The sequence below is a fragment of the Pseudorca crassidens genome, chromosome 16, assembly GCF_039906515.1.
Source record: "Pseudorca crassidens isolate mPseCra1 chromosome 16, mPseCra1.hap1, whole genome shotgun sequence".
In the NCBI taxonomy this organism is placed as follows: domain Eukaryota; kingdom Metazoa; phylum Chordata; class Mammalia; order Artiodactyla; family Delphinidae; genus Pseudorca; species Pseudorca crassidens.
In genome coordinates, this window is record NC_090311.1 from 58379022 (window position 1) to 58405139 (window position 26118).

The 26118-nt window shown below is 35.4% G+C and overlaps 1 protein-coding gene across 10 annotated transcripts in view; it reads right to left on the minus strand.

Moving 5' to 3' along the window:
* ADK (adenosine kinase) overlaps positions 1-26118 on the minus strand; it is a 486210-nt gene that overhangs the window by 227657 nt on the left and 232435 nt on the right. For all 10 annotated transcript variants that reach the window (XM_067710464.1, XM_067710462.1, XM_067710466.1 and 7 more), the window contains 2 exons: positions 4843-5015; positions 1643-1751 (listed from right to left, as the gene is read on the minus strand). In XM_067710464.1, the coding sequence (XP_067566565.1) occupies positions 1643-1751; positions 4843-5015 (282 nt within the window). The remainder of the gene's footprint in view (positions 1-1642; positions 1752-4842; positions 5016-26118) is intronic.

Sequence of the window (26118 nt, forward strand, 5' to 3'; positions counted from 1 at the left end):
TTCAGATCAAGAACCTTTTGTATAAGGAGCTCCCACAATTTCAAGTTGTTGAACCTCTGAAGTTTATGATGATGATGTAAGACGAGTGCTGACACTACAGAACCTGAAAGTGTAGAGAAGCCAACCTGATTTCTTGAAATAAGTAAAGACATACATATCTACTCTATCTAAATTTGCAGTTTTCTTATTAAGACTAGACTGCATGCTCTGAGCTGAAAGGGAATTAAAGATTTAAAAGAAATGCTGAAAGTCTGTGGAAATAATTTTACATTTCAGAAGAAATTTCACAGATTTTGATGAATAAGAAGTATGTTCTTAGTTGTTAGCAGAATAAATATTTGTTGAATGTTCACCAACAATATACAGCATCTACAGCATCCCAGGTATCCAATATGAGTCTACTATTTTCAGAACTATTTAAAAATAGCCAAACTCTGAACAAACTATAGATTTACCTGGCAATGTGAAAGAGCATTCTTTTATGAAACAGCTGAAACAGAAACTAAGAGCTAACAGCTACAATCAGATATATCAACTGGAATACATTTTGATACTTGTTTCTGGCTGAATATACAAGTCTCAGAAGTAGTTCAATTTTATTAATTTGAACAAAACTGATCACTCTACACTTTATACAAAACTGTACCTGAATAGTTGGTAACATGACCTTCCTCTATATAATCCTCTCAATGTAAGCATTTACTTGACAGTTATAAAGGGGTAGGATTTGCTATACAGAGGAATCAATAACCTTGTAAAGCCTACAGCAGTGCACGTAAACATGCTGTAGGAGACATTAACACTAGACTGAAAGAAATAATTATATTTTCAATAAACATGTTCCTACTGGATAATCAATTTTTTATGCATCTTACCAGCTGTTTCACAGCTCAGGTAGTAAATGGCAGCAGCTGTTATATCAAAACCGTATATGCAAATGAAGTACTTTTAATTTTTCATAGGTATCTACTTAGTATTTGTGATGAGCCACGTTTAACTCATATTAAATAAAAACAAGGTATTCATAGGGTGATTAATTCAGGAGAATTTTTAGTACAGTCTTATTTTAGAAATGAATTCTTAACCAATTATTTTTTATGCCAGAAGGCTTAATAATTCAAATTACATGCTGCCCATATTCTGATATTTAAAAGATTTGTCATGATCAATGTTTCTAAAATATTAACTTAAAAGGTGTCATGATAATTACTATGGAATAAATAGTAATTAAGTTTTTTCATCAAATAAGCTCACACTGTTTGCAGTGAATATTTATATTGCTAATAATATTTCCACACACAATGCATGGCATCATTCACAACAAGTAGCCTAAAAATACAAATTTCCAGAATTACTTCAAAGACCTTAAGATTTAATACAGAATTTCATACTTGGTTTAAAAACATCTATGTATAATGTATCTAAAAAGAGGTATATTTGAAGATAAGTAATACAGATCACGCTACCACAGAATGATCATATTTCTGTTCTGTATTTGTAATAGTGAACCTAGCATATGCTTTGAGATGGGTAAAGAATTTACAGGATAATCAGAGACAATTATTTTTAAATGTACCTCAGCTAACAACTATAATTTATAGTGTAAATATGTACCAGAAATTTGAATTAGGCAAATACTTACTGCTATATAATAAACTCTTGCTTTGTCTACCAATATCCAGTTTTTCTCCATATCAAGATGTTTTTCCTTTTTATAACAATTGGCAGCAGCAAGATTAGCTACAAGGGATCTAAAACAACAATAACAAAAAGTAAGTAAGTTTTACATATAGTCAAACTTGTCATATAACTATACAGTTAACTAAAAACATTTTTGTAAAATTTGTTTTAATTTTATTCTTAATTCTTCAAACTGCCGTATACTGATTTTAATAAATATAAATAAAGTTACTTTTTTTTTTTTTTTTTTTTTTTGCGGTACGCGGGCCTCTCACTGTTGTGGCCTCTCCTGTTGCGGAGCACAGGCTCCGGACGCGCAGGCTGAGCAGCCATGGCTCACGGGCCCAGCCGCTCCGCGGCATGTGGGATCCTCCTGGACCAGGGCACGAACCCGTGTCCCCTGACTCGGCAGGTGACTCTCAACCACTGCGCCACCAGGGAAGCCCATAAAGTTACTTTTGTTCTGAAAACTTTTCAAGATTTCTCTGTTGCCTTTGAGATAAACAAGGACATTAATCCTTGCTCTAAATATCATCTGGTATTTTGAGAAACTGGCATTTAAGCTTCCTTTTGATACTAAAATAATAAAATTATCTACTTTCTACATTTTTAATAGTTCAAAATGCAGTTAAGAAATAGCTACTATGTAGTTACACACAAAAAAATATATATGCAACTAAAAACTTCAGTTTTCAAATATCAACATATTATCCACTGATATTTAATCTAATGCTTTAAAAGCGAGGTATGGGATTAATTTTACAAAACACATATAAATGTAGACCATATTTACTATGAGGGATTAATTTTATTAATACACTACATTTTACATTACATTACATAAAACCATTACATTTTATGGGCTAGAATAAATTAATATTAGTTTTCATAGTTGAAAACTCCCTGCACTGTTCCAGTTTTGTAGCTGAAAATCTAAGCAGAATACTACATTTAAAATCTTGTTCCAAGTGCCACACAGAGCTTTTTATTATTGTCCAACAATTAAACTTAATACAATAATTATTTATGTTACAGACAAAGAAATAAAAACACTTTTCCCCCTCCTTCTGACCCACAAATTAAAAAAAAAAAACTTGCCAATTTTTCAAATTTTCTTTAGTTAACAGTTGTGGTTAAAAACATCCCACAAATACATCATCTCATCACTTAAGATTTTGGTAATATGGTTAGATTCTCTTTTGAAAAAAATAAATCAATTCTCTTCCAAAACATATTTGTACTCACTCATATGCCATCAGACTAGCTGAAGGATACATTCTGTTTATGCTCAACTAAATTAATGCAAATAAGAGTGATATTCATCAATACATGTATATGCAAAATAACTATATTACAAATTTAAGGATAATTAATTTATAAAAAGTATTTTAGTAATCATGACTCTTGCAAAATGTTGACAAAAAAATGGTTACTAAATAAAAGCAAATACTTCTGGTATGAGCTACTAAACTCTATTTTGATAAAAAAAAATACTACTCTTGATAGGAAACTAAATAGTTCCTCCAAAAGAAAATACAGGTATTCTTACTATCCAAGTGTATCTATCTGGTTCAGAGTTTGTGGAGAATAAGAACCTGGATTAAGAAGAATATTCCCTTAACCTGAGTTTGGGACACTGGAAGTTAGTGTTCCTAGCTCTATTTAAAACAATCTATCCAAATCTATTAGGTTCCACAATTTGCATAATGAATTAGACAGCGAGGGTTTCCCTCAGTTTCTGACTTCCAATAGCACCTAATTAATACTGATCACCATAACCATTATATGAGTATATAAATTAAGCTGTTGATGGAAGACCTAATATTATCATACCTGTTCTTTAAAATAACAACTTAACATACAAAAACAATTTAGCAATTTTACTGTAGCCGGAGTGGTATCAGAGGCAAAAGTTGACACATTTCTCACTAATGGGAAAACTCTGCACCTGCCTATTAAAGTTGGTTTTTAGAAAAACTGAAAAGGGGAAAGGTCTAAATAAGTATATCTCAATGTTTGAACTGATGGTTTTATTTATTAAAACCTTAAAATCATAAATTTCTCCTACACCCAAAAAATAAAGTTACAGGAAAGTTTGAAAATGGCTTTGGTACCCTAATTGTTTTTGAAAGTTATATTTTAGTTATTTAATGACTACTGCCCAGAATAGTGTCAGGTCTTTAACATACATTTGAGAGGTCAAAGAGTGAGCAAAAACATATGAGGTAAAAAGGAGGAATGGAGCAAGGGGAGGAGAGATAAGGGAGGAAATAAGGAAAAGAAGACAAAGAGACAAATAAGAAAGAAGGGGAAGAAAGGGAGATAGGAAATGGTGGAGGACAGACAATATTTTTAGCTATAAGGGATGTAAAGTATCTAGTGAGTCACCATTTTAAAAGAGACCATCTTTGGTGATTCTAACAATATAATAACTAGGAAAATTATTTTTTTTCCTTTCCAAAGGAGAAAAAAGCCCATGCTGATAAGCAGGATGCTAATAATGATGTTAGCAAAGCATGAATGTACTGAAGATATACCTCCACGTAGCTGCAAAAGGCACCAAAAAAAGCAATGCATGGAAAGTTCTGAGAGACAGAGTTCAAGTTCACACAAAGAAAAACTTTCTGATAAGTGAAGTTGTATAGAAATGTAAAAGATTGTTTTTTGAGTGGTGCATTACCCATGACGGAAGTTGTTTAGTATGGGCAGATGACTGTTCGCCAGAAATGCTTTAGATGACCTAATTTATATGAGGCTGGATATAATGTAATATTTTATATATTTAAAAAATATATATGTGTATATATGTATTTTAATATTCCAATCTCAGGATATGTTGAAAAGAACATTCAGTTCGGCAAGAACCTAGCTACAAAACACTGAATAAAATGCGCTCCTTTTCTGACCCTAATTATAAAAAGTAGAGGCTGGACTTGATAATCTCAAAATTTTCATTTCATTATGCTTCATGAAGATAACAACAGGTTCAAGAAAGGTAAAAAAAAACTTTTTAAGGAAAAATGATACTAGGAAGAAGAGTTTATTAAACATTAAAATAAATTACAAACATGAGGTCTAAATTCCAAACTCAGATTTGAATTCAGATTTTACCAGTGGTTAAACAGTCAATTAGTACAGTGCTTCCCTTGAAATAACACTGACCTGTTGCCACCAGTGATGCACGCAGCACAAGTTCCTGTTGGCTGCTCATTCTGTTCATAGTAATGAGCATCCACATGGGCTTCGGCAGCTTTTTTCTTCAGGATCTCCCCAAATTTATCTATCCCGATGCATCCAAAAAATGTTGCTGCTTTGTGTGGCTGCTGAATCATCCACTGAAAAAGAGAAACATAAATAATTTTAATGGGTCAGAAAAATGGTACACATAGTTCAGTATTCTGCCAAGGATGGTGGCATAAAAGCGTTGCTTTGTTAGCAGCTGTGGCTGTTAGGAATGGAATTTCAATCCTGTATCACCACTTATGATAACAAATTTGATATAACAACCACATAAAATCTTATTATACTTCCTTCAGGGAAAGAAAGAGAACACAGTGGTTAAGAACTCAAAGTCATACAGACCTTAGGTCAATACTGGCTTGATACAGAAAAATAATACTGAGTCCAATAGAAGTAGTGAAGCATTGTCATTAAAAGCCCAGAATCTATATTGAATACTGTGTGGGTTCAAATCTTGCCTCTGCCACTAATTAGCTGCGCAAGTAAGACCATGTCACTTAACATTTCTAGGCCTCATTATCCTCATATGTAAATGAGGAAAAAAATTATAAATACACCTTATAAAGCTGCTGGGGATTAAATTAGGTAATTTAAGTTAATGTATATGCATTATGGTACCAGGCACAAAGTAGATGATGTATATTAGCTGTGGCTGTCATTAATATTGTACTTCATATATATATATGTGTGTGTGTATATATACACATATATATATGCTAAACTTACGTTCACGTCTAATAAGTTGTTTTAAAAACAAGTTATTGGACTTCTCCAGTGGCTCAGTGGTTAAGAATCCACCTGCCAATGCAGGGTACACGGGTTCAAGCCCTGGTCTGGGAAGATCCCACATGCTGTGGAGCAACCAAGCCCAAGTGCCACATTACTAAGCCTGTGTTCTACAGGATGCGAGCCACAACTACTGAGCCCGCGCTCTACAACTACAGAAGCCCGCGCGCCTACAGCCCATGCTCCACAACAAGAGAAGCCACCGCAATGAGAAGTCCACGCACTGCAACAAAGAGTAGCCCTCGCTCACTGAAACTAGAGAAAGCCCTTGCACAGCAATGAAGACCCAACGCAGCCAAAACTAACCAACTAACTAAACAAACAACTTATTCAGAAATAAACAGTATTAAAAATTCTAATTCATTAGTCTCATAAAACTTTAATTTCTTTGCTATAAATTAATCACTGTATTTATTTTAAAATGCATACTTTTCATTGATATGTTATCTTTTATAATTAGGCTCAAATTCCTGAGGTTTCTAATACTTGTATTAGTTATTGTAAACAGCATCTATTTTTTTCTAAGACTTTTCAGCAAAATACTCAATATGCAAAGTCAAAAGATATCAAAATCTTACATTACTTCCAAATATCTGGAGTATAAAAGAAATGCATGTATGCTTAGTGCTAAAGGGATGAGGAAGTAAAAAAAGGTAACAAAGAGAAATCTGTAAGATAAAGATACAGTAACTGATGATCTAGTAGTCCAATTCTACTTCTAGGGATTTATTCTGAAGATACATGTCCACAAATATAAAACAACATATACAGAAGTATTCTTTGAGACATTATTTGTAATGGCAAAATGTTGGAAACAAAATGTCCATGCACAGAAGACTGGTTGAATAAAATATGATAAATCCATTCAACGGAATACAACACAATTTAAAAAAGAACAATAAAAGCCGTTTGAAATACAACAAATAAATGCAACATGTAATCATTATAGATGCTGGACTGAGAATAAAATCAAACAGCTATAAAAGACTATTAGAATAATCACTGAGATTGGAATATCTATAATATATCGGTAAACAGGATTGTATAAATTCTAAATTTCTCAAATAGAGGGTAAATACTTCAAAATCGTTCAGGGGAAAAATATACATATTTATTTACATAAAGAAAGAGAAAGCAAATGTTGAAATGCTAAAAACTGGTAGATCCAATGGCATTTTTCACAGAACTAGAACATAAAATTTCACAATTTGTACAGAAACACAAAAGACCCCGAACAGCCAAAGCAATCTTGAGAAAGAAAAACGGAACTGGAGGAATCAGGCTCCCTGACTTCAGACTATACTACAAAGATACAGTAATCAAGACAATATGGTACTGGCACAAAAAGAGCAATATAGATCAATGGAACAGGATAGAAGGCCCAGAGATAAACCCATGCACATATGGTCACCTTATCTTTGATAAAGGAGGCAAGAGTATAAAATGGAGAAAAGACAGCCTCTTCAAAGTGGTGCTGGGAAAACGGGACAGCTATATGTAAAAGAATGAAATTAGAACACTCCCTAACACCATACACAAAAATAAACTCAAAATGGATTAAAGACCTGAATGTAAGGCCAGACACTGTAAAACTCTTAGAGAAAACATAGGCAGAACACTCTATGACATAAATCACAGCAAGATCCTTTTTGACCCACCTCCTAGAGAAATGGAAATAAAAACAAAAATAAACAAACGGGACCTAATGAAACGTAAAAGCTTTTGCACAGCAAAGGAAACCATAAACAAGATGAAAAGACAACCCTCGGAATGGGAGAAAACATTTGCAAATGAAGCAACTGACAAAGGATTAATCTCCAAAATTTACAAGCAGCTCATGCAGCTCAATATCAAAAAAACAAACCACCCAATCCATAAATGGGCAGAAGACACAAATAGACATTTCTCCAAAGAAGATATACAGATTGCCAACAAACACATGAAAGGATGCTCAATATCACTAACCATCAGAGAAATGCAAATCAAAACTACAATGAGGTATCACCTCACACCAGTCAGAATGGCCATCATCAAAAAATCTACAAACAATAAATGCTGGAGAGGGTGTGGAGAAAAGGGAACCCTCTTGCACTGTTGGTGGGAATGTAAACTGATTCAGCCACTATGGAGAACAGTATGGAGGTTCTTTAAAAAACTAAAAGTAGAACTACCATACGACCCAGCAATCCCACTACTGGGCATATACCATGAGAAAATCGTAATTCAAAAAGAGTCATGTACCACTATGTCCACTGCAGCTCTATTTACAATAGCCAGGACATGGAAGCAACCTAAGTGTCCATCATCGGACGAATGGATAAAGAAGATGTGGCACATATATACAATGGAATATTACTCAACCATAAAAAGAAACGAAATTGAGTTATTTGTAGTAAGGTGGATGGACCTAGAGTCTGTCATACAGAGTGAAGTAAGTCAGAAAGAGAAAAACAAATACCGTATGCTAACACATATATATGGAATCTTTAAACAACAACAAAAAAAGGTTCTGAAGAACCCAGGGGCAGGACAGGAATAAAAACGCAGACGTAGAGAACGGACTTGAGGACACGGGGAGGGGGAAGTGTAAGCTGGGATGAAGTGACAGTGGCATGGACATATGTATACTACCAAATGTAAAATAGATAGCTAGTGGGAAGCAGCTGCATAGCACCGGGAGATCAGCTCAGTGCTTTGTGACCACCTAGATGGGTGGGATAGGGAGGATGGGAGGGAGACGCAAGAGGGAGGATATATGGGGATATATGATATGTATAGCTGATTCACTTTGTTATAAAGCAGAAACTAACACACCATTGTAAAGCAATTATACTACAATAAAGATGTTAAAAAATAAAAAAAATAAAATAAAATGAAAATTGGTACATCTATGACAGGTATACAGAAGTTCCTTTAACTATTTTTTATACTTCTAAGTAAGTTAGAAAATTTTCAAAATTAAAAGATGGGTTAAAGATATTGTAATGAAATCAAACATTCCATTTAAAAATAACAATAATTTAAAATTAGCTTATTCAGTCTTTAATATTATCAATCAATTTTTTAAAGTAAGTCCATCACATGAAGCAGTTAATATCTTAAAATGCATCAATATCCATACCTAATAGATTTTAAATCCTTTAAACCATGCTTAGGTAAATAATACATTTAACAGCAGAAAATACCTGTATGTTGTTCTATAATTTACTTTTATTCATGTAGAAGCATGGTTAAATTATGAACCATGTCTGTTTTAGGTAGTAAAATAAAAAAAGGCAAAGTCAACAGCAAATTTTACTATGATTTTTTAAATAACTTAAAATGCCATCAAAATAAAAGGAAACATCAGTGAAAGTGAAGTTATTATAATGTAACTCAGCCTAACTATAATCAAAGTTCACATATTCAAACTAGTGTGAAAAAAAGGGCTATATCAACTCACTATCGGGCTTAAATATGACTTCCAACCCTTCCATAAGCAGGATTTAAATGAATTGAAATGTTTCCTTTACAAATCGCTACTACTTGAACCTGCAAAACAAAAAAATGGACAAATAATAGAACTATTCAGCAGGTTGTTATAATTCCACTATTGAGTATTTCATCACAGGAAACTGGCTAACATTCTGGAAATATCTGATTATCAGCATACTAACAAAATGACACCTTTACTCTTGATCAGTGATTTCCACTCAAAAGTTAGTCAATCTAAAATGAAAGTTTAGTAAGCCAAAGCAGACACACAAAAGAAATAGAAGCAATGTTCACTGTTCAAAGTACTCAGTAATCTAGCTGAATAAATCAAGATGTTATAATCAAGAAAGTTGAGAAAGATTAAAAATACAAATTTTTAAAAAGTTTATAATTTGTTTTTTAATTTTTTTAAATTTTATTTTATTATTTTTTATACAACAGGTTCTTATTAGTTATCTATTTTATACATATTAGTGTATATATATCAATCCAATCGCCCAATTCATCCCCCCCCCCGCCACTTTCCCCTCTTGGGGTCCATACCTTTGTTCTCTACATCTGTGTCAGTACTTCTGCCCTGCAAACCAGCTCATCTGTACCATCTTTCTAGGTTCCACATATATGCGTTAATATACAACATTTGTTTTTCTCTTTCTGACTTACTTCACCCTGTATTACAGTCTAGAGATCCATCCACGTCTCTACAAATGACCCAATTTCATTCTTTTTTAGGGCTGAGTAATATGCCATTGCATATACATACCACATCTTCTTTATCCATTTGTCTGTTGATGGGCATTTAGGTTGCTTCTGTGACTTGGCTATTATAAAGAGTGCTACCATGAACACTGGGGAGCATGTCTTTTTGAATTATGGCTTTCTCTGGGTATATGCCCAGGTGAATTACCATATGCCCATAGTAGGGTCATATGGTAATTCTATTTTTAGTTTTTTAAGAAACCTCCATACTGTCCTCCATAGGGGCTGTATCAATTCATATTCCCACCAATAGTGCAAGAGGGTTCCCTTTTTTTAAAAAAAATCTTTATTGGAGTATAATTGCTTTACAATGTTGTGTTAGTTTCTGCTTTTTCACAAAGTGAATCAGCTATACATATACATATATCCCCATATCTCCTCCCTCTTGCATCTCCCTCACACCCTCCCTATCCCACCCCTCTAGGTGGTCACAAAGCACCGAGCTGATCTCCCTGTGCTATGTGGCTGCTTCCCACTAGCTAGCTATTTTACATTTGGTAGTGTATATATGTCCATGCCACTCTCTTACTTCGTAACAGGGTTCCCTTTTCTCCACACCCTCTCCAGCATTTGTTGTTTGTAGATTTTCTGATGATGCCCATTCTGATCAGTGTGAGGTGATACCTCATGTAGTTTTTTTTTGTTGTTTTTTTGTTTGTTTGTTTTGCGGTATGCGGGCCTCTCACTCTTGTGGTCTCTCCCGTTGCGGAGCACAGGCCCCGGATGCGCAGGCTCAGCGGCCATGGCTCACAGGCCCAGCTGCTTCGCGGCGTGTGGGATCTTCCCGGACCGGTGCACGAATCCGTGTCCCCTGCATCAGCAGGTGGACTCTCAAGCAGTGTGCCACCAGGGAAGCCCCCTCATGTAGTTTTGATTTGCATTTCTCTAAGTAATGTTGAGCAGCTTTCATGTGCCTCTTGGCCATCTGTATGTCTTCTTTGGAGAAATGTCTATTTAGGTCTTTTGCCCATTTTTGGATTGGGTTGTTTTTTTTAATACTGAGCTGCATGAGCTGTTTATGTATTTTGGATATTAAACCTTTGTCCATTGACTCATTTGCAAATATTTTCTCCTATTCTGAGGGTTGTCTTCTTGTCTTGTTTATAGTTTCCTTTGCTGCGTAAAAGCTTTTAAGTTTCATTAGGTCCCATTTATTTTTTTTTCCATTTCTCTAGGAGGTGGGTCAAAAAGGATCTTGCTGTGATTTATGTCAAAGAGTGGTCTTCCTATGTTTTCCTTGAAGAGTTTTATAGTGTCTGGTCTTACATTTAGGTCTTTAATCCATTTTGAGTTTATTTTTGTGTATGGTGTTAGGGAGTGTTCTAATTTCATTCTTTTACATATAGCTGTCCAGTTTTCCCAGCACCACTTATTGAAGAGACTGGCTTTTCTCCATTGTATATCCTTGCCTCCTTTGTTATAGATTAGTTGATCATAGGTGCGTGGGTTTATCTATGGGCTTTCTATCCTGTTCCAGTGAACTATACTTCTGTTTTTGTGCCATTACCATACTATCTTGTTTACTGTAACTTTGTAGTACAGTCTGAAGTCAGGGAGTCTGATTCCTCCAGCTCCATTTTTTTCCCTCAAGATTGCTTTGGCTACTCGGAGTCTTTTGTGTCTCTATACAAATTTTAAGGTTTATTGTTCTAGTTCTGTAAAAAATGTCATTGGTTAATTTGATAGGGATTGTGTTGAATCTGTAGATTGCTTTGGGTAGTATAGTCATTGTCACAATATTGATTTTTCCAATCCAAGAACATAGTGTATCTCTCCATCTGTTTGTGTTAACTTTGATTTCTTTCATCAGTGTCTTACAGCTTTCTGAGTATACGCAATCAGAGAAGAAAAAGAAATAGAGGAATACAAATTGGAAAAGAAGAAGTAAAACTGTCACTGTTTGCAGATGACATGATACTATACAGAGATATTCCTAAAGATGCCACCAGAAAACTACTAGAGCTAATCAATGAACTTGGTAAAGTTACAGGATACAAAATTAATGCACAGAAATCTCTTGCATTCCTGTACACTAACAAGGAAAGATCAGAAAGAGAAATTAAGGGAACAATCCCATTCACCACTGCAACAAAAAGAATAAAATACCTAGGAATAAACCTACCTAAGGAGGTATAACTAATTTAAATTCTGTTAAAGCTTTAGTACACCACTAACTTTGTCTCAAACACAATGTGACCAACACTTGACCAATCTGTTTCCTACCCTTCTGACATGCAATCAGTAAACATTTAATACATGTATACTAGAGAATAAAATGATGAAAATGACCGTGTCCCTAATATGAAATCAAAATCATTACATTGTCAGATTCTCTAGAAAAGAGATTTAACTTTGTTCATAACCTGAATATGCTGCCTTTTTTTGGGTAAAACAAACTGCCCAACTTTTCTTTGTTTATATAAGGACAGAACATCCTTAAACACCTATCTTTAACTTCCAGTCTAGCCCTGAGGGAGTAGCAGGGTCCAGAACTACCCCTGTGTTCTGAATAACTAAAAAGAAAAGCAAAAGGGAACAACTAAAGAATTTTCAGACATTGGCCAACAGGCAGAACTGGACTGTAATCTCTGATAGAGAAGACAGAAGGTGAGCCCTGACATCATGCAGACTCTCTGCCAGGAGGCCATTTCCAGACTGTGGTGCAGGGAGGAAGAAGCCAAACAGAGCCTGGCATTCTCACTGAATTAAGCAGAGAGAGATAAGTGTTCAAGGAGTCAGGAAACTTGAAATGGCAAAAAAGAGTTTCAGAGAGGAATGAGCTGAAATCCATATAGAGTAACTCTTAAGGCTTTTGCTGGGGACCGATCTGTGCATACTTAAGGAATATAAGAGATCACAAAGGAGCTTATATAAATGCTCCAGGATTAAAGAGTCAGTTTATCAAGGTCTCAGGATTCAAGAAAAAAATATAATGTGATTCTATATACTACCAAGGAACAGCTGAAAATTAAAATTAAGAAAACAGTGTCATCTACAATAACATCAAAAAATAAAACATATTGGGAAAAATTTAAGAAAACACGCGCAAGACCTATGCACAGAACACTATATACGTTTGCTGCGGGGGAAAAGAAAACCCACCTATATAAATGGAGAGCCTATGTGCACGAACTGGAAAACTCAACATTCTTTTTTTTTGGTTTTTTCTGGGGGGCTGTCCTACGCGGTTTGCAAGATCTCAGTTCCCCAACCAGAGACTGAACCTGGGCCCTCAGCAGTGAAAGCGCACAGTCCTAACCGCTGGACTGCCAGGGAATTCCCAAAATTTTAATATTCTTAAAACAGCAATTCTCCCCTAATAGATTCATAGAGTCATTGCAAACCCCAGTCAAAATCTCAATAGGATTTTTGAGGATATCAAAAAGCTGATTCTATCAACAGTAAAAGGAGAAGTAACTAGAATAGCCAAAGGTTAGGAGGTATGTCAGTGTGACAGAAACCAACATTGCTAAATTCCAGTTTCTTCAAATATAAAATGTGTATAATATAACCTGTGATCTTGTAAGGATGCTTAAGAATTAGAAACAGACTTATCAAGACATGCACTCTAGTTCAGTAAATGATACCTAATAATATAGCTGTTTCACTTTTACACAGAGGATGAGAGGGCTCTCATTATATTGTAAGTAACTACACCTAACTAGAGAACCAGAAAGCCATTACTGTTAACTTTAAATAAATAAATGAATTAGTTGAATTCAATTTTAACAGCAACAGTAAAGCTACAATGGTATCAGAAAACACCCAGGAGGGAGATTAATTGCAGCTGGGGGGATCAGAAAAGGCTTCCAGAGATGGGTGACATTATCGAGTAGTCTTTGATTGATAGGTATAATTTTTTAAAATGGCTATGAACTGGAAAGAAAGTAGAAGCATAGAGCACATGCCTCCTTTACTGTGTTAGGAATTTTATCATGGTGTCTCTAAGGCAAAAGGAATTCTATTTATTAAGTAGTTAGTTCTAAACAACTTAAGTATTTATTTCCTAACAATTTAGTACTTGTCTAGCACTGCAAAATTCTCAAACCTTGGAATCAGGCTGGTCACCACCACCCTCATTTCCTGTCTCACATTAATTTCTGAGCAGTGCTTATTTTTATTAGTCACAGAAACCCAGTTTTACAAAGTATATGATATCACCAAAAGGAATGTAGCAACCTAATTTTAAAATGAAAATATCCAAAGTTAGTGGTTTGTGCTGTACCTGATAGATGTCACTGTTTCCCTAGAAAATTTAAAATATCCTGAGAAACCGAAGTGGGTCTGCAGCGAAGAGGCCTTAGCACACAGTTTGAGAAATAAAAGAAGTATAGTGTTAACAAAAATAATAAGAGAAATAAAGGAAAATAAATATTTGTCAGTTAGGAGTATGACAGAGAACTATGTGTGAGGGAAGAGACTAATGGAGAAAAGATCTATGCCAGATCATTAAATGCCATTTAAAGAAGTTTAGGTGGCATTCTGTAGATAGAAGGGTGCACAGGAGGGTTTTTGAGCAAAGAAGTTAGGTGATAAGAGATGATACCTCATTAAGGTAAGAAACCAGGAGGAGAAAATTTACAACTGAATTTAAACAGGGGCTGAAAAAATGAGCTTCACATTTTGAGCTTCACATCAAGAGTCTTTAACAACATATGGAAAGATTTCTATTAATATTAACTTCACCTTCCAGATGAATTTCCACTTTGTCACCTAAATGCAATATTTAGGACAATATAAATGACAATGATGCTCAAGAACCAGCCACTTCTAAAATAATGCTATGTACTTTAATTCAATCCATAACAGAATAACAAATAATGACACCTAGTTACTAAAATAATTGCAAGATAAGCCTAAGAAATTTTATACAAGAAAACCCAATGAGGCATTTCAAGAAAACTGTAAAGCACAACTAAAAGAAATTAAATGTCAAAACTGGGAAATAACAGGAACAAGCAGACTGCAAAGGGTGATGAGGAAATCAAAACTGAAGTAGTTGGTTAGGACAACAGCATATATCACAAAGCTTAAAGGATTGATTCTCTCAGATGACGACTAAGCTTTGGTACCAAGCGAGTCAGGGTGAAACAGAAAATTTTCATAAATATTATTAAGAATCCATTCTCCCTCAGTAACTAGTAACGTTAGCCTCCTTTCCTGCCAAAACTGCTCCACTTTCACCTGCTGGCATGCATCCTATTAGTAAAATTGATTCCCAACAATTCTACTATTAGCCCAGCAATAGTTTTTTAGTTATTTTTGTTGTTAAATACCTGTTAACATCTATTGCTCAGAAGAGATTTGGGGAAACTTTGGCCTACTAGAAAAAAAAAAACTTCAGACTCAGATATATGTAAGTTCATCTAGTCATGGGATGATAAATTATATACTCTAAGAGAAATTATATTTCTTGCAGAATTATTGTGAGTCTTGAATAAGATAATGCAAGCAAAGTGCCTAAAGTAGTGCCTATTAAAGAGTGCTGCTGCTGCTGATAATAACAGGGCACTGAGATATGATAAAAATAAATTTTAGTGTAACGTTATTTAACTCATTCCATAAATATTTTTTGATCACTTACCATCTGTTGGACATTATTGTAGTAAATAACAGATAAAGAAACACTTCTCTATCTCTTTTGTAGGCTTGTTTTCTTCTCCCCATTCTTGAGTGTTCCCCAGCCTGGATTCTCTTCACACCCTATCTATTTAGATAGATAGATAGGTAACAAGAGCGAGAGAGACAGAGAGAGAGAGAATGAGAATGTTATTGCAGCACATGGGAGTAGCAAGTACATTAGACTTTGGAGAGTGACCAAAGATGATCTCCTAAGGGAAATATGAGAACCTGTCTCCAAACTGAAATTTGTAGGACTTAAGGGACATGGTGGGTGTTGGGTGGGATAGTTAATTTTCCGTGGAAGAAGAATGACAAAGAGGCTCAGAAGCAAAAAAGAGAGTACTGGAATTAAAGAACTAAAAATAAATTCAGTATTTCAAAAAGGATTTTGATACCTTATGAATGCAATGAGTGAACATAAATAAGGTGTTAGAATCAAAGTGCTTATAATCTCTTCTTTCAATTTGTATTCTAAAGACATGATATTTTCTAAAGCACACGATAAATGCAAACTGGATACAGTCCACATGGAGATATCATTAATAATATAACCATTAGTCCAGGTTAAAGGTTCAGCAGAAGACCTGGCATAAGGTTGGCACAGAATAAATTTTAACTATTCTTATAATTACTACTATTGTAATTATTATATGAGTAGCAATAACACTATTATTTCTAAGACAAATTGTTAAATATTTAGAATACTAGGAAGGAGTTTGAATTTTATTTTCTAAGGAGATTTGTAGCCTGTACAAGGTCTGTGGGCCCCAATCAGGGCAAGGTATATGTGAGAGGAAGCAGGGAATCCATTAACCCCCTGAAATGTAAGGAAATTTTTATGTATTTTTCAGAGAAGAGGATTCACGAATTTGATCAGATTCCTAAAAGGAATTAGGCCACTCACACGAGAGAAGAAGGAGGGGGGAGGAGGAATGGTATAGGGAGAATACAGCTATAGCTAGGGTGGACACCTTTTTCTTTCTAATAGGAGTGTACCAAATTAACCAAGAAAACCATTGATCCAAAGCTATTTATCTAAATTAGAAAATACTGTATGTTATATTTTTTAAACAACTTATATTACCTGAAATTGTTACTCAATTTCTTTGGCTATCAAAAATAAGTAGCCTAGGGCTTCCGTGGTGGCGCAGTGGTTGAGATTCCGCCTGCCGATGCAGCGGACACGGGTTCGTGCCCCGGTCCAGGAGGATCCCACATGCCGCGGAGCGGCTGGGCCCGTGAGCCACGGCCGCTAAGCCTGCGCGTCCGGAGCCTGTGCTCCGCAACGGGAGAGGCCACAGCAGTGAGAGGCCTGCGTACCGCAAAAAAAAATAAAAAAATAAAACTAAAAAATAAGTAGCCTAGATTTATTTCCAAAAGTATCCAAAATTAGGTGATAAAAAATAACCCAGCACCTGAATATGGTGCCACAACAGGCTTCAGATTTTTATTCAATCTGCCTTTCAACAGAAGCCTTTAAGCAACAAGATTTCTACCCAATGGATAATATATATTCTATTTCTAATTCTCCCAAGATTTTAAAAATCATGCCTATCTTTTCTTTAAGTTTCTTGCTATGCACAATGAAGTCTCTCTTTTAGGTTGGAATAAAGATATCTCATAAGGAGAAATGAGATCTGTAATTAAAAAAAAAAACCCCGCCAGAAAGTGTCTGTAGAAACAGAATTTAATATAGCATTTCCACGACATTAATTGAAATTGTTAAATTCCCTTACATAGTGAAATGATGTTGTAAATATATATGGCAAAATGCTGAGGGGGTGTAGGACACACTACTCCAAATTATGGCATACTGGCTAAAGGAATCTGAGAAAATGGCATAAGTAGAAAGGTCCCTCTGACCATCACTCTCCTTCTCTCCTGATATAGGTCATAAAACCCTCACATGAGAGGTGCCTTCACAGTATCTGCAGGAAAAGAGCACACTTATCTCCAAAGACAAAGGGATGCACAGAAGAATCCTAACAAAAAGACCTTGCTAAGTTTTCCCCAGTTAACACTTGCTTCATACTCTCTGACCTATGTCATATTTCTGTAAGATTTCCCTTTCCTCATCGAACCTAGCTACTCAGGTCAAACTGTTTCTTTGGGTCTTCATTTCCTTATGAAGGCTCCCATGTCACATAAAACTTATACTAAATAAATTTGTATTTTTTATCAGTTTAATTTTCAGACCCAGCCAGGACCCTAAGAGGGTCAAGGAAAATTTTTCCTTCCCTACAATCCTCAAGAAACTTCAAAGTAAAGGAGATGGTAGCAACGGCTGCTCTAGTTTAAAGGACATTTTATTTACCTGTATAACTACCATAATTCAAAAATAATTTCTAAAATCATTTTCATTTTCCCCATATAGTCTAAATACTTCCTTCCCCCTGACAACTTAAGAAAAACTGCATTAAAAACCAAATATAAGGGGCTTCCCTGGTGGTGCAGTGGTTAAGAATCCTCCTGCCAATGCAGAGGACACGGGTTCAAGCCCTGGTCCGGGAAGATCCCACATGCCGCGGAGCAACTAAGCCCCTGCGCCACAGCTACTGAGCCTGCGCTCTAGGGCCCGCGAGCCACAACTACTGAAGCCCGTGAACCTAGAGCCCGTGCTCCGCAACTAGAGAAGCCACCGCAATGAGAAGCCTGCGCACAACTAAGAGTAGCCCCCGCTAGCCACAACTAGAGAAAGCCCGCGCGCAGCAACGAAGACCCAATGCAGACAAAAATAAATAAAGTTATAAAACAAAACCAAATATAAACCAAAAGTTCAGCTAAAAAACACTATAATTAACCAAAGATGAGTTAGAAACAAAAACATAATTAAGAGCTAAATTAGTGAGTACTTACTTTGAGTACTTCAATTTGCTAATTCTTTACCTACAACCTTATCTCAGCTAATCTGAACCACCAAACACAATGCAGATACTTACTATTCCAATTTCACAGATGAGGAAAGTATGTCAGTGGCATGCTCAACTCTGTATGATTTTAGAAGGTATACTCCCAATCACTAGTCTAGATATAGGCAAGAAAGGGAAGTAAAGAAAATCTTACTGGAAAGAGTGTCATCAGTTCTCAGAAATACAGCTGGCCTCGAAAAGAGTAACCATGTGACCTTGAATAAGTAGCTTAATCTCTCTAGCTATCATTGTTCTCAAGTGTGAAAGTCAGGAAATTACGGTGATTTTCTAAGAGATCCATCATTTCAAGCTACGAAAAAACAGAAGAATGTACGGTATATGAAATAAGAAAAAAAAAATCACCACAGAAGCTTACTGGGACCAATTAAAACTGGGACAGAGAGGTGAGCAGAGTAAGAAACCTTTACAGAAAAACCCACAGTGGGTCTTTAGAGGTAAAAATGTCACTCAGATGCATTTGCCCAGAAACTCTACAAAATCCAGAGAAAAACATGCCAACTAATAACCAAAGAGCAAGAGAAGAATTGAGAAAAATCCTTCTCCTTTACTATTTCTAGCATACACCTTATAAAAAGAAAAATCCCTCAAGGCAGTAAACATCTGCCCATCAACACTTATCAGAAGCAACATCAAAAGCATAAGGCAAAGGTCAAGTCAAAGTTTATTGACAATGATGAACTATGACAGCTTCTATTAAATTACCTCTTCCTTCAAGGTGTATGTGATCAAAGAAGCAAAGATATTTTCACTCAGTCACATAACAAGCTATTTGTTGAGATTGAAACATCTGGTCAATACCTCCTAACACTGCAATTTCATGCACAGTTAGCATCAGGGCACATTTCTTCTCCTCTTCTTACAGGGTCCATAAGGGTGGCACATATGGCTGATCATTTCATTCAAAAAGGATTCAATTCAAGGCATTACACACAATCGTCTGTGTTTTATGGTGTTTTAAGTCTACCTTCCATCGTTTCCCATCATCATTGCTCACTGCTGTTCTCTTCAACTATAAAAGCCTGCAAATATGACAGAGCACTTAAAGCTTAACAGCTTTCCTCCACTGGAGTTAGATAGCATTTAAGGCAAAGGAATCTATAAAGTGGCAGGTCATTTTCTATTGTCAAAAACTCCCAATACAGTAAACTATTTACCATTTAAGCAAAGATCTAGTACAGATTAGAAAAGTAATTTTTAATGTCAAATCAAATGCTTAACTTTCTGCATGACAGATCTATGAAAGTATATTCTTTTGGTATAATTTTAAGTCATAATAAATGACTTTAAAACAATATTATAGGAACATTTAAAAATTAATTTTAATAGGGGATTTCAGATTTTTTTTTTAACTTGACAAAGAGCAATTCTATACTAAGAGAATAGGGATGCTATAATTTTATCAGTCCCCTATGCTGAAAATTTTCCACTTGAAATACATGCATTTGTTGTCATGGTAACAGGGGCCTTTCTTAAACACTTACGGTAGTAAACCTGAACTCACACCATAGATTTCTTTTTTTTCCCTTCCTTCCTTTAGGATAATAGCTTCAACGGAAAAAAGGGGTGGGGGTAGGGGACATCTTTAAAGCTGCTACTTCACATTTCCTTTGACACATCTCCGTGACAGGTAGTATAACTATATGACTATAGTTACCTTCTGAAATATAAGGATTTGCCTACATGTTAATAACTAAATGAAATTCAAGGAAGAAATTTTCTTCTAGTGATAAAGAATCATGTATGACCATCTTACAATTAGCAATATGCGATGGCTGATTAAGGAAGGAGTATCAAAATAACAAGACTGAATTAAAATCTAAGTTAGGTGTAATGTCCAGGGCTGCTACACTGGCATATAAAGTAAGCATTTTGTTTGCTCATTTGTTCATTAATATAGTCAGTCAATCCAATCTAAAGCTATTTATTGAATAAGTCTATGAGCCAGACACCTGGCTAGCACTGAAACACAAAGTTGAACAAGTTAGACATGGTCTCTGCTTCATGGAGATCCCAAACAAACAAACAAATGCAAAGCAAACACAACAAAAACATTAAACAGAGAAACAAAATAATTGCAAGAAATGCCATGAAGGAAAAAAAACAAATGGCTGAAAAGGACAATGGGGTGGAAGACAGATGCAAGGAAATAATCTACTTTAAATAGGTCTAAGAAACTAAGTTGAGACATAAAATATGCAAATAAGCTAAACAGGCAAAAAATAAGCTTGGAGGTTGGGGACTCTTCCAAACAGAAAGAGAAGCAAGTGCAAAACTTCTAAGGCATGGAAGAGGTTGGCATATATTCAAAAACTGAAGAAAAAAAAAATTTTTTTTATAGTAGCTAAGTTTTGACAAATACATAGGTTCCAGATCATGTACACCTTACTGACTATGGTCAGGAGAATAAATTTTATACAGGGTGCAACAGAATGCCACTGAAGGGTTTTAAATAACAAAGCTAAATTATCAAATTTAAATGAGGATCAATTCTGCTATTGTATATAAAAGGATTTTTATACTGTACATAAACAGAGGCAACAAAGAGATCAGTTAGGAGGGTGTTTCTCACATCCCACATCCAGTCCTTTGGGAAAGTTTATTGGCTCTATCCTTATAATATTTCCAGATTTTAACTACTTTTTTTCCCAAACACTTTTTGTTAATTCCACTGCTACCACCCATCCAAGTTACCATAATCTCTTGCCTGGATTATTGCAATAGCTTCCTGATCTCCTTGCCTCCTTTCTTGACATTTTCCTTTTAAAACGTAAATCAGCAGATGTCATTCATTTGCTCAAAACCCTGCAATGCTCTCCAGATCACTCAATGAGAAGCAAAACTCCTTGCATTAGTCTGTGAGGCCCTACAGGTTCAAGCCACTCTTCTTTACCTCCTGCTGCCTCTCTAACCTCATCTTCTGCTACTCTTCATATCCTGCTCCAACCACAATGAACTCCATGCAGGATTTTGAAACATGCCAAGCATGTTCTCCCTTAGCAACTACTGACATCTCTACTAGACTGGACTTCCCCAGTAAGCCAGAAAGCTATTGCCTCATCTCGAAAGTCTTTACTCAAATCGCAACAAAACTGTTCCACGCACTCTATTTAATATTGTAAAATGCTCCTTTTGTTCCAACATTCCCAATACCGTACTCTTCTACTTTTTATTATTTTGCTTATGTAAAATTTAATAAACAGAAACCTCAATTACTTTACTTTGACCTCTCAGTTCCTTCAATGGACTCTTCCTTTACTATAGTCCCCCCAACTTCTTTTTCACCTCTTTTAAGAGTCCTTCCCTCCTTCATGTGCAGAGACTTGCACAAGGCTTGTCATGGTTGCAGATGCCCAACTGCAATTCTTTGTTGATCCTGCATAAACCCATTTTTGCTAAAGAAATATTTTTTAGGTCAACACTTACATATGACATTATTTGTATTTCTCCCTCCCACTAAAATATGAGCTACATGAAGGTAGGAATTTTTATTTGTTTTCTCATCAATGTATCCCCAGCAAGTGACACACAATAGATACCCAATAGGTATTTGATTAATAGTATCTTATTAGCGGATCAGTAGATACCAAAAATTTTATTTTGATGATATCACTGCATATTCCTAAAATAACATTTATTTATTATACAACAAGAATAAAAGTAAAACAAGAATAAGATAATACTTCAATAAATACTAGCTATTAATATTATTGGAGGTTGCATGTTAACACTGCTATTATTTAACACTGTCACAGCCAGTATAATTATATCGTAAAATTAAGTAAAGCACTAAAAAGGTTGAAAGGTGAAAATATAATGTCACAATCTGAAAAAGAAAAGGACATTAAACACACACACACACACACACACACACTCAGGGAATTCCCTGGTGGTCCCGTGGTTAGGACTGCACTTTAACTGCCGAGGGCGCTGTTCAATCCTTGGTCGGGGAGCTGAGATCCCGCAAGCCACACAGTGTGGTCAAAAACAAAAACAAAAAAACCCATAAACAAACAAACAAACACAATTTATTTTCTGCATATTATGGGAAATAACTCACTAATCTCCCTTTTACAGATGAAGAAACTGAGTCAAATAAGCTCCCTAGGACTTAAATCTAGACACTGTACCAACAAGGCCCACGTCTTAACCACTTTTCTGTAATGGTCACCGAAGAGGATCCACAAAAAATTATTAGAAATAGTAAAGAAAGTTTGGTAATATGTTCAGTTACTAAAACATGTGCTTTAAAAACTTCCTCAAATACTAATAGTAACTTATTAGGAAAAAAATAAAGAGATGTAATGTACAACATGATGACTGTAGTTATGACTGCTATATGATATACATGATAGTTGATAAGAGAGTAGATTCTAAGAGTTCTTATCACAGGAGAATTTTTTGTTTTTCCCATTTCTTTTTACTGCACTTATCTGACATGGTGGATGTTAATGAAGCTCACTGCAGTAATCATTTCACAAAATATGTAAGTCAAACTTTTATGCTGTACACCTGAAACTCAAACAGTGTTGTATGTCAATTATATCCAATAAAACTGGAAAAAATGTTAAAACAAACAAATCAAAAAAGGTACAAATGCTACATATAATGGCAGCAAGAAGAAACCAAACTTGAACCCACTGCTTAATCTTAGATTGCTAAAAGTGGAAAACCAGACATGATGGTTTCCAAAGGAGATATAGTAAAATGATAGAATAGCACTTTTAAAAGATTCTTGCCTAAAGAAACAAATCTGTATCTAACTAAACCTCTAGCACTAACTACAAGCAAACATTAAATATGAAGCAATAGACCAAATCCAGAAAGTGAGACAGTCTACAGTAGAAATAACCCATTTGCTCTTAAAGAAAAAAAAAAGTCACTGACTCTTTAACAAGAAGAAAGCAAGATAACAGCTAACTAGATATAAGGTATAAACGCACTGTTTAAATTCTTGTTTAGATTCTGATTCAAATAAAACTATCACAAATGGATTTTTAACAATTATGAAAATTTGAATTCTGAATTGGGTATTAAATAACATTAAGAAATTAACATTTTAAGGTAATAGTATGGTGTTATTGGGTTTTTTAAAGTGTCATTCTTGGAAAGGCAAACTGAAGGATTTATAGATAAATGACAAGATACCTAGAATTTGCTTCATAGGAGAAATATAAAACAAGTTTGGCAAAATACTGATAATTATTGAAGCTAGATAATGGGCACATGGAGGTCATTATACTATTCTCTATCCTTCTATGTAGGTCTGAAATTTCCTATAATAAAATGCTAAAAATATAAATATATATACAAAATGGGAAATTAAAATGAAAATATTAATGTAAGACAAAAAGACATTTACCCTTAAAAATTTATTATAAAAATGTTATTTCGCCCCAATGAACCCTATAAACAATAATGTGATATTCTGAAAATATTAATATGGTCCTTAAATTCACCTGAGCGGATAATAGGAAAGTACATAATGATGGGGGGAGGGGAGGCTTTACTACCAGGTATTAAAATGTATGATTTGGCAACTGTAATTGAAACTATTTGGTACTGACATCAAAAGAAATCAATGGAAAAAGAAAAAAAGAGTTCAAACACAGATTCGTGTACTGATGGCAACACAGTATAGGATACAGATGACATTTTGCTAAGTTGGGGAAAAAGGGAGTTATTCAATACAGTGAGCCAGGTTAACTACACAGCCTTTGGTGTGTGGCAGGGGGAAGGGGTATGATTCTTTCCGCTAATAATTTTATTTTACTTTTTTTTTTTTGGCCCTGCCGCGCAGCTTGCTAATTCTCAGTTCCCCGACTAGGTAAACTCTGGCCCCCAGCAGTCGAAGAGTGGAGTCCTAACCACTGGACCGCCAGGGAATTCCCTCTCCTTATATTTTAACCAAAAAATGTAAAAAAGAAAACCAGAAAGGTAGAAAATTCAGCTACTTCAAAAATAACTTTAGACAAAGAAAGATTTCCTTAACCATGGCATGAACGCCAAATACTATAAAGAAAAATACTGATAGCTGTGACTAGATTTAAACTTAAGATCATTACACAGGAGAAGAGAAGGGTAAGGGGTGGGGAGAGGTCAGTATTCTTAAGGTACAAAGCACTCTCAAAAATCAGTAAGAAAAAAATGTGCAAGGCTGTCACAAGGATGGTGGTCCTTGACAGAGTGATGCCCATATACCTAGGCAATAATACATATATTCCTTTAATGTAAGTAAAGAATACAAGCATTTTAAATACCAAGAGGCTGTACACAGTAAGAATCAGCAACATTGTAAAAACAAGAAAACTTCACTGGCTTTCAAATCTGCATTAAGGACACCACTGCTGATGCTACTTCCTGTTCAGAGGGAGGATGCCATACGTCTTTCAAGAAGCTACCCTTGCCATCCTCGTCATACTGCTGAAGTGCTTATGCAATTCTGGCCCCTCCTGATTGACTCTAATAAGAGATTTTAGCTTTCAGCCTGTCTATCCACCGAGTGTAAGTAAGTGGTAACGACTGTATCATAGTCCCAAGTGCAGATCTGTGAGGCCACGTGAATCAAAGGATAATCTCTCAGGCATATCCATATCTCTGACAAGCCTACGCTTTAGCCCACCTGTATCTACCCTTACAATGAAATATTCCATAGCAATCAACAATAAATATGTGTATTTTTTGCACAGTAACATCAGATAATTACACAGTAGCATCAAATAATTAAAATGTATAGTGTTTTTTAGGGAAAAGATTTACATTCAGAGATTGCAAGGAGAATCTTATTAGCAGCTCAGTTATACCATCAACAAAATAAAAATGTTACTGGGCACCCACCATGGAATTATACACTTATTAATCCAATAAACTTCTATCAAGCCCTTATTATATCTAAAGTACTCTGTGAAGAAATCTCAATCTCAAATTAAGACCTTGAAGAGTTAACATTCTAGTGGAGGAAGCAGCATGGAAACAAAATACAATGAGCAAGGGATTTCCCTGTTGGCGCAGCAGTTAAGAACCTGCCTGCCAATGCAGGGGACATGGGTTTGATCCCGGGTCCGGGAAACCGCGGAGCAACTAAGCCTGTGCGCCCCAAATACTGAGCCTGCGTTCTAGAGCTCTCGAGCCACAACTACTGAGCCCACATGCCACAACTACTGAAGCCCGCACGCCTAGAGCCCGTGCTCCGCAACAAGAGAAGCCAACGCAATGAGAAGCCCGCGCAACGCGATGAAGAGTAACCCCCGCTCGCCACAACTAGAGAAAGCCTGCAACAAAGACCCAACACAGCCAAAAAAATTAATTAATTAATTAAAATAAATAATGATACCAATTTATGAAACATACAGCATGGGGAATATATTCAATAACGATATAATATCTCTGTATGGTGACAGACGGTAACTAGACTTATCATGGTGATCATTTTGTAATGTATAGAATCATTATATTGAGCACCATGAACTAATATAGTATTGCAGGTCAATTATACTTCAAACTCACAGAAAAAGATATCAGAATTGTGATTACTAGAGGCAGGAGGTAAGGGGGGGGGAGGAATTGGATGAAGGCAGTCAAAGGTACAAACTTGCAGTTATAAGATAAGTACTAGGAATGTAATGTACAA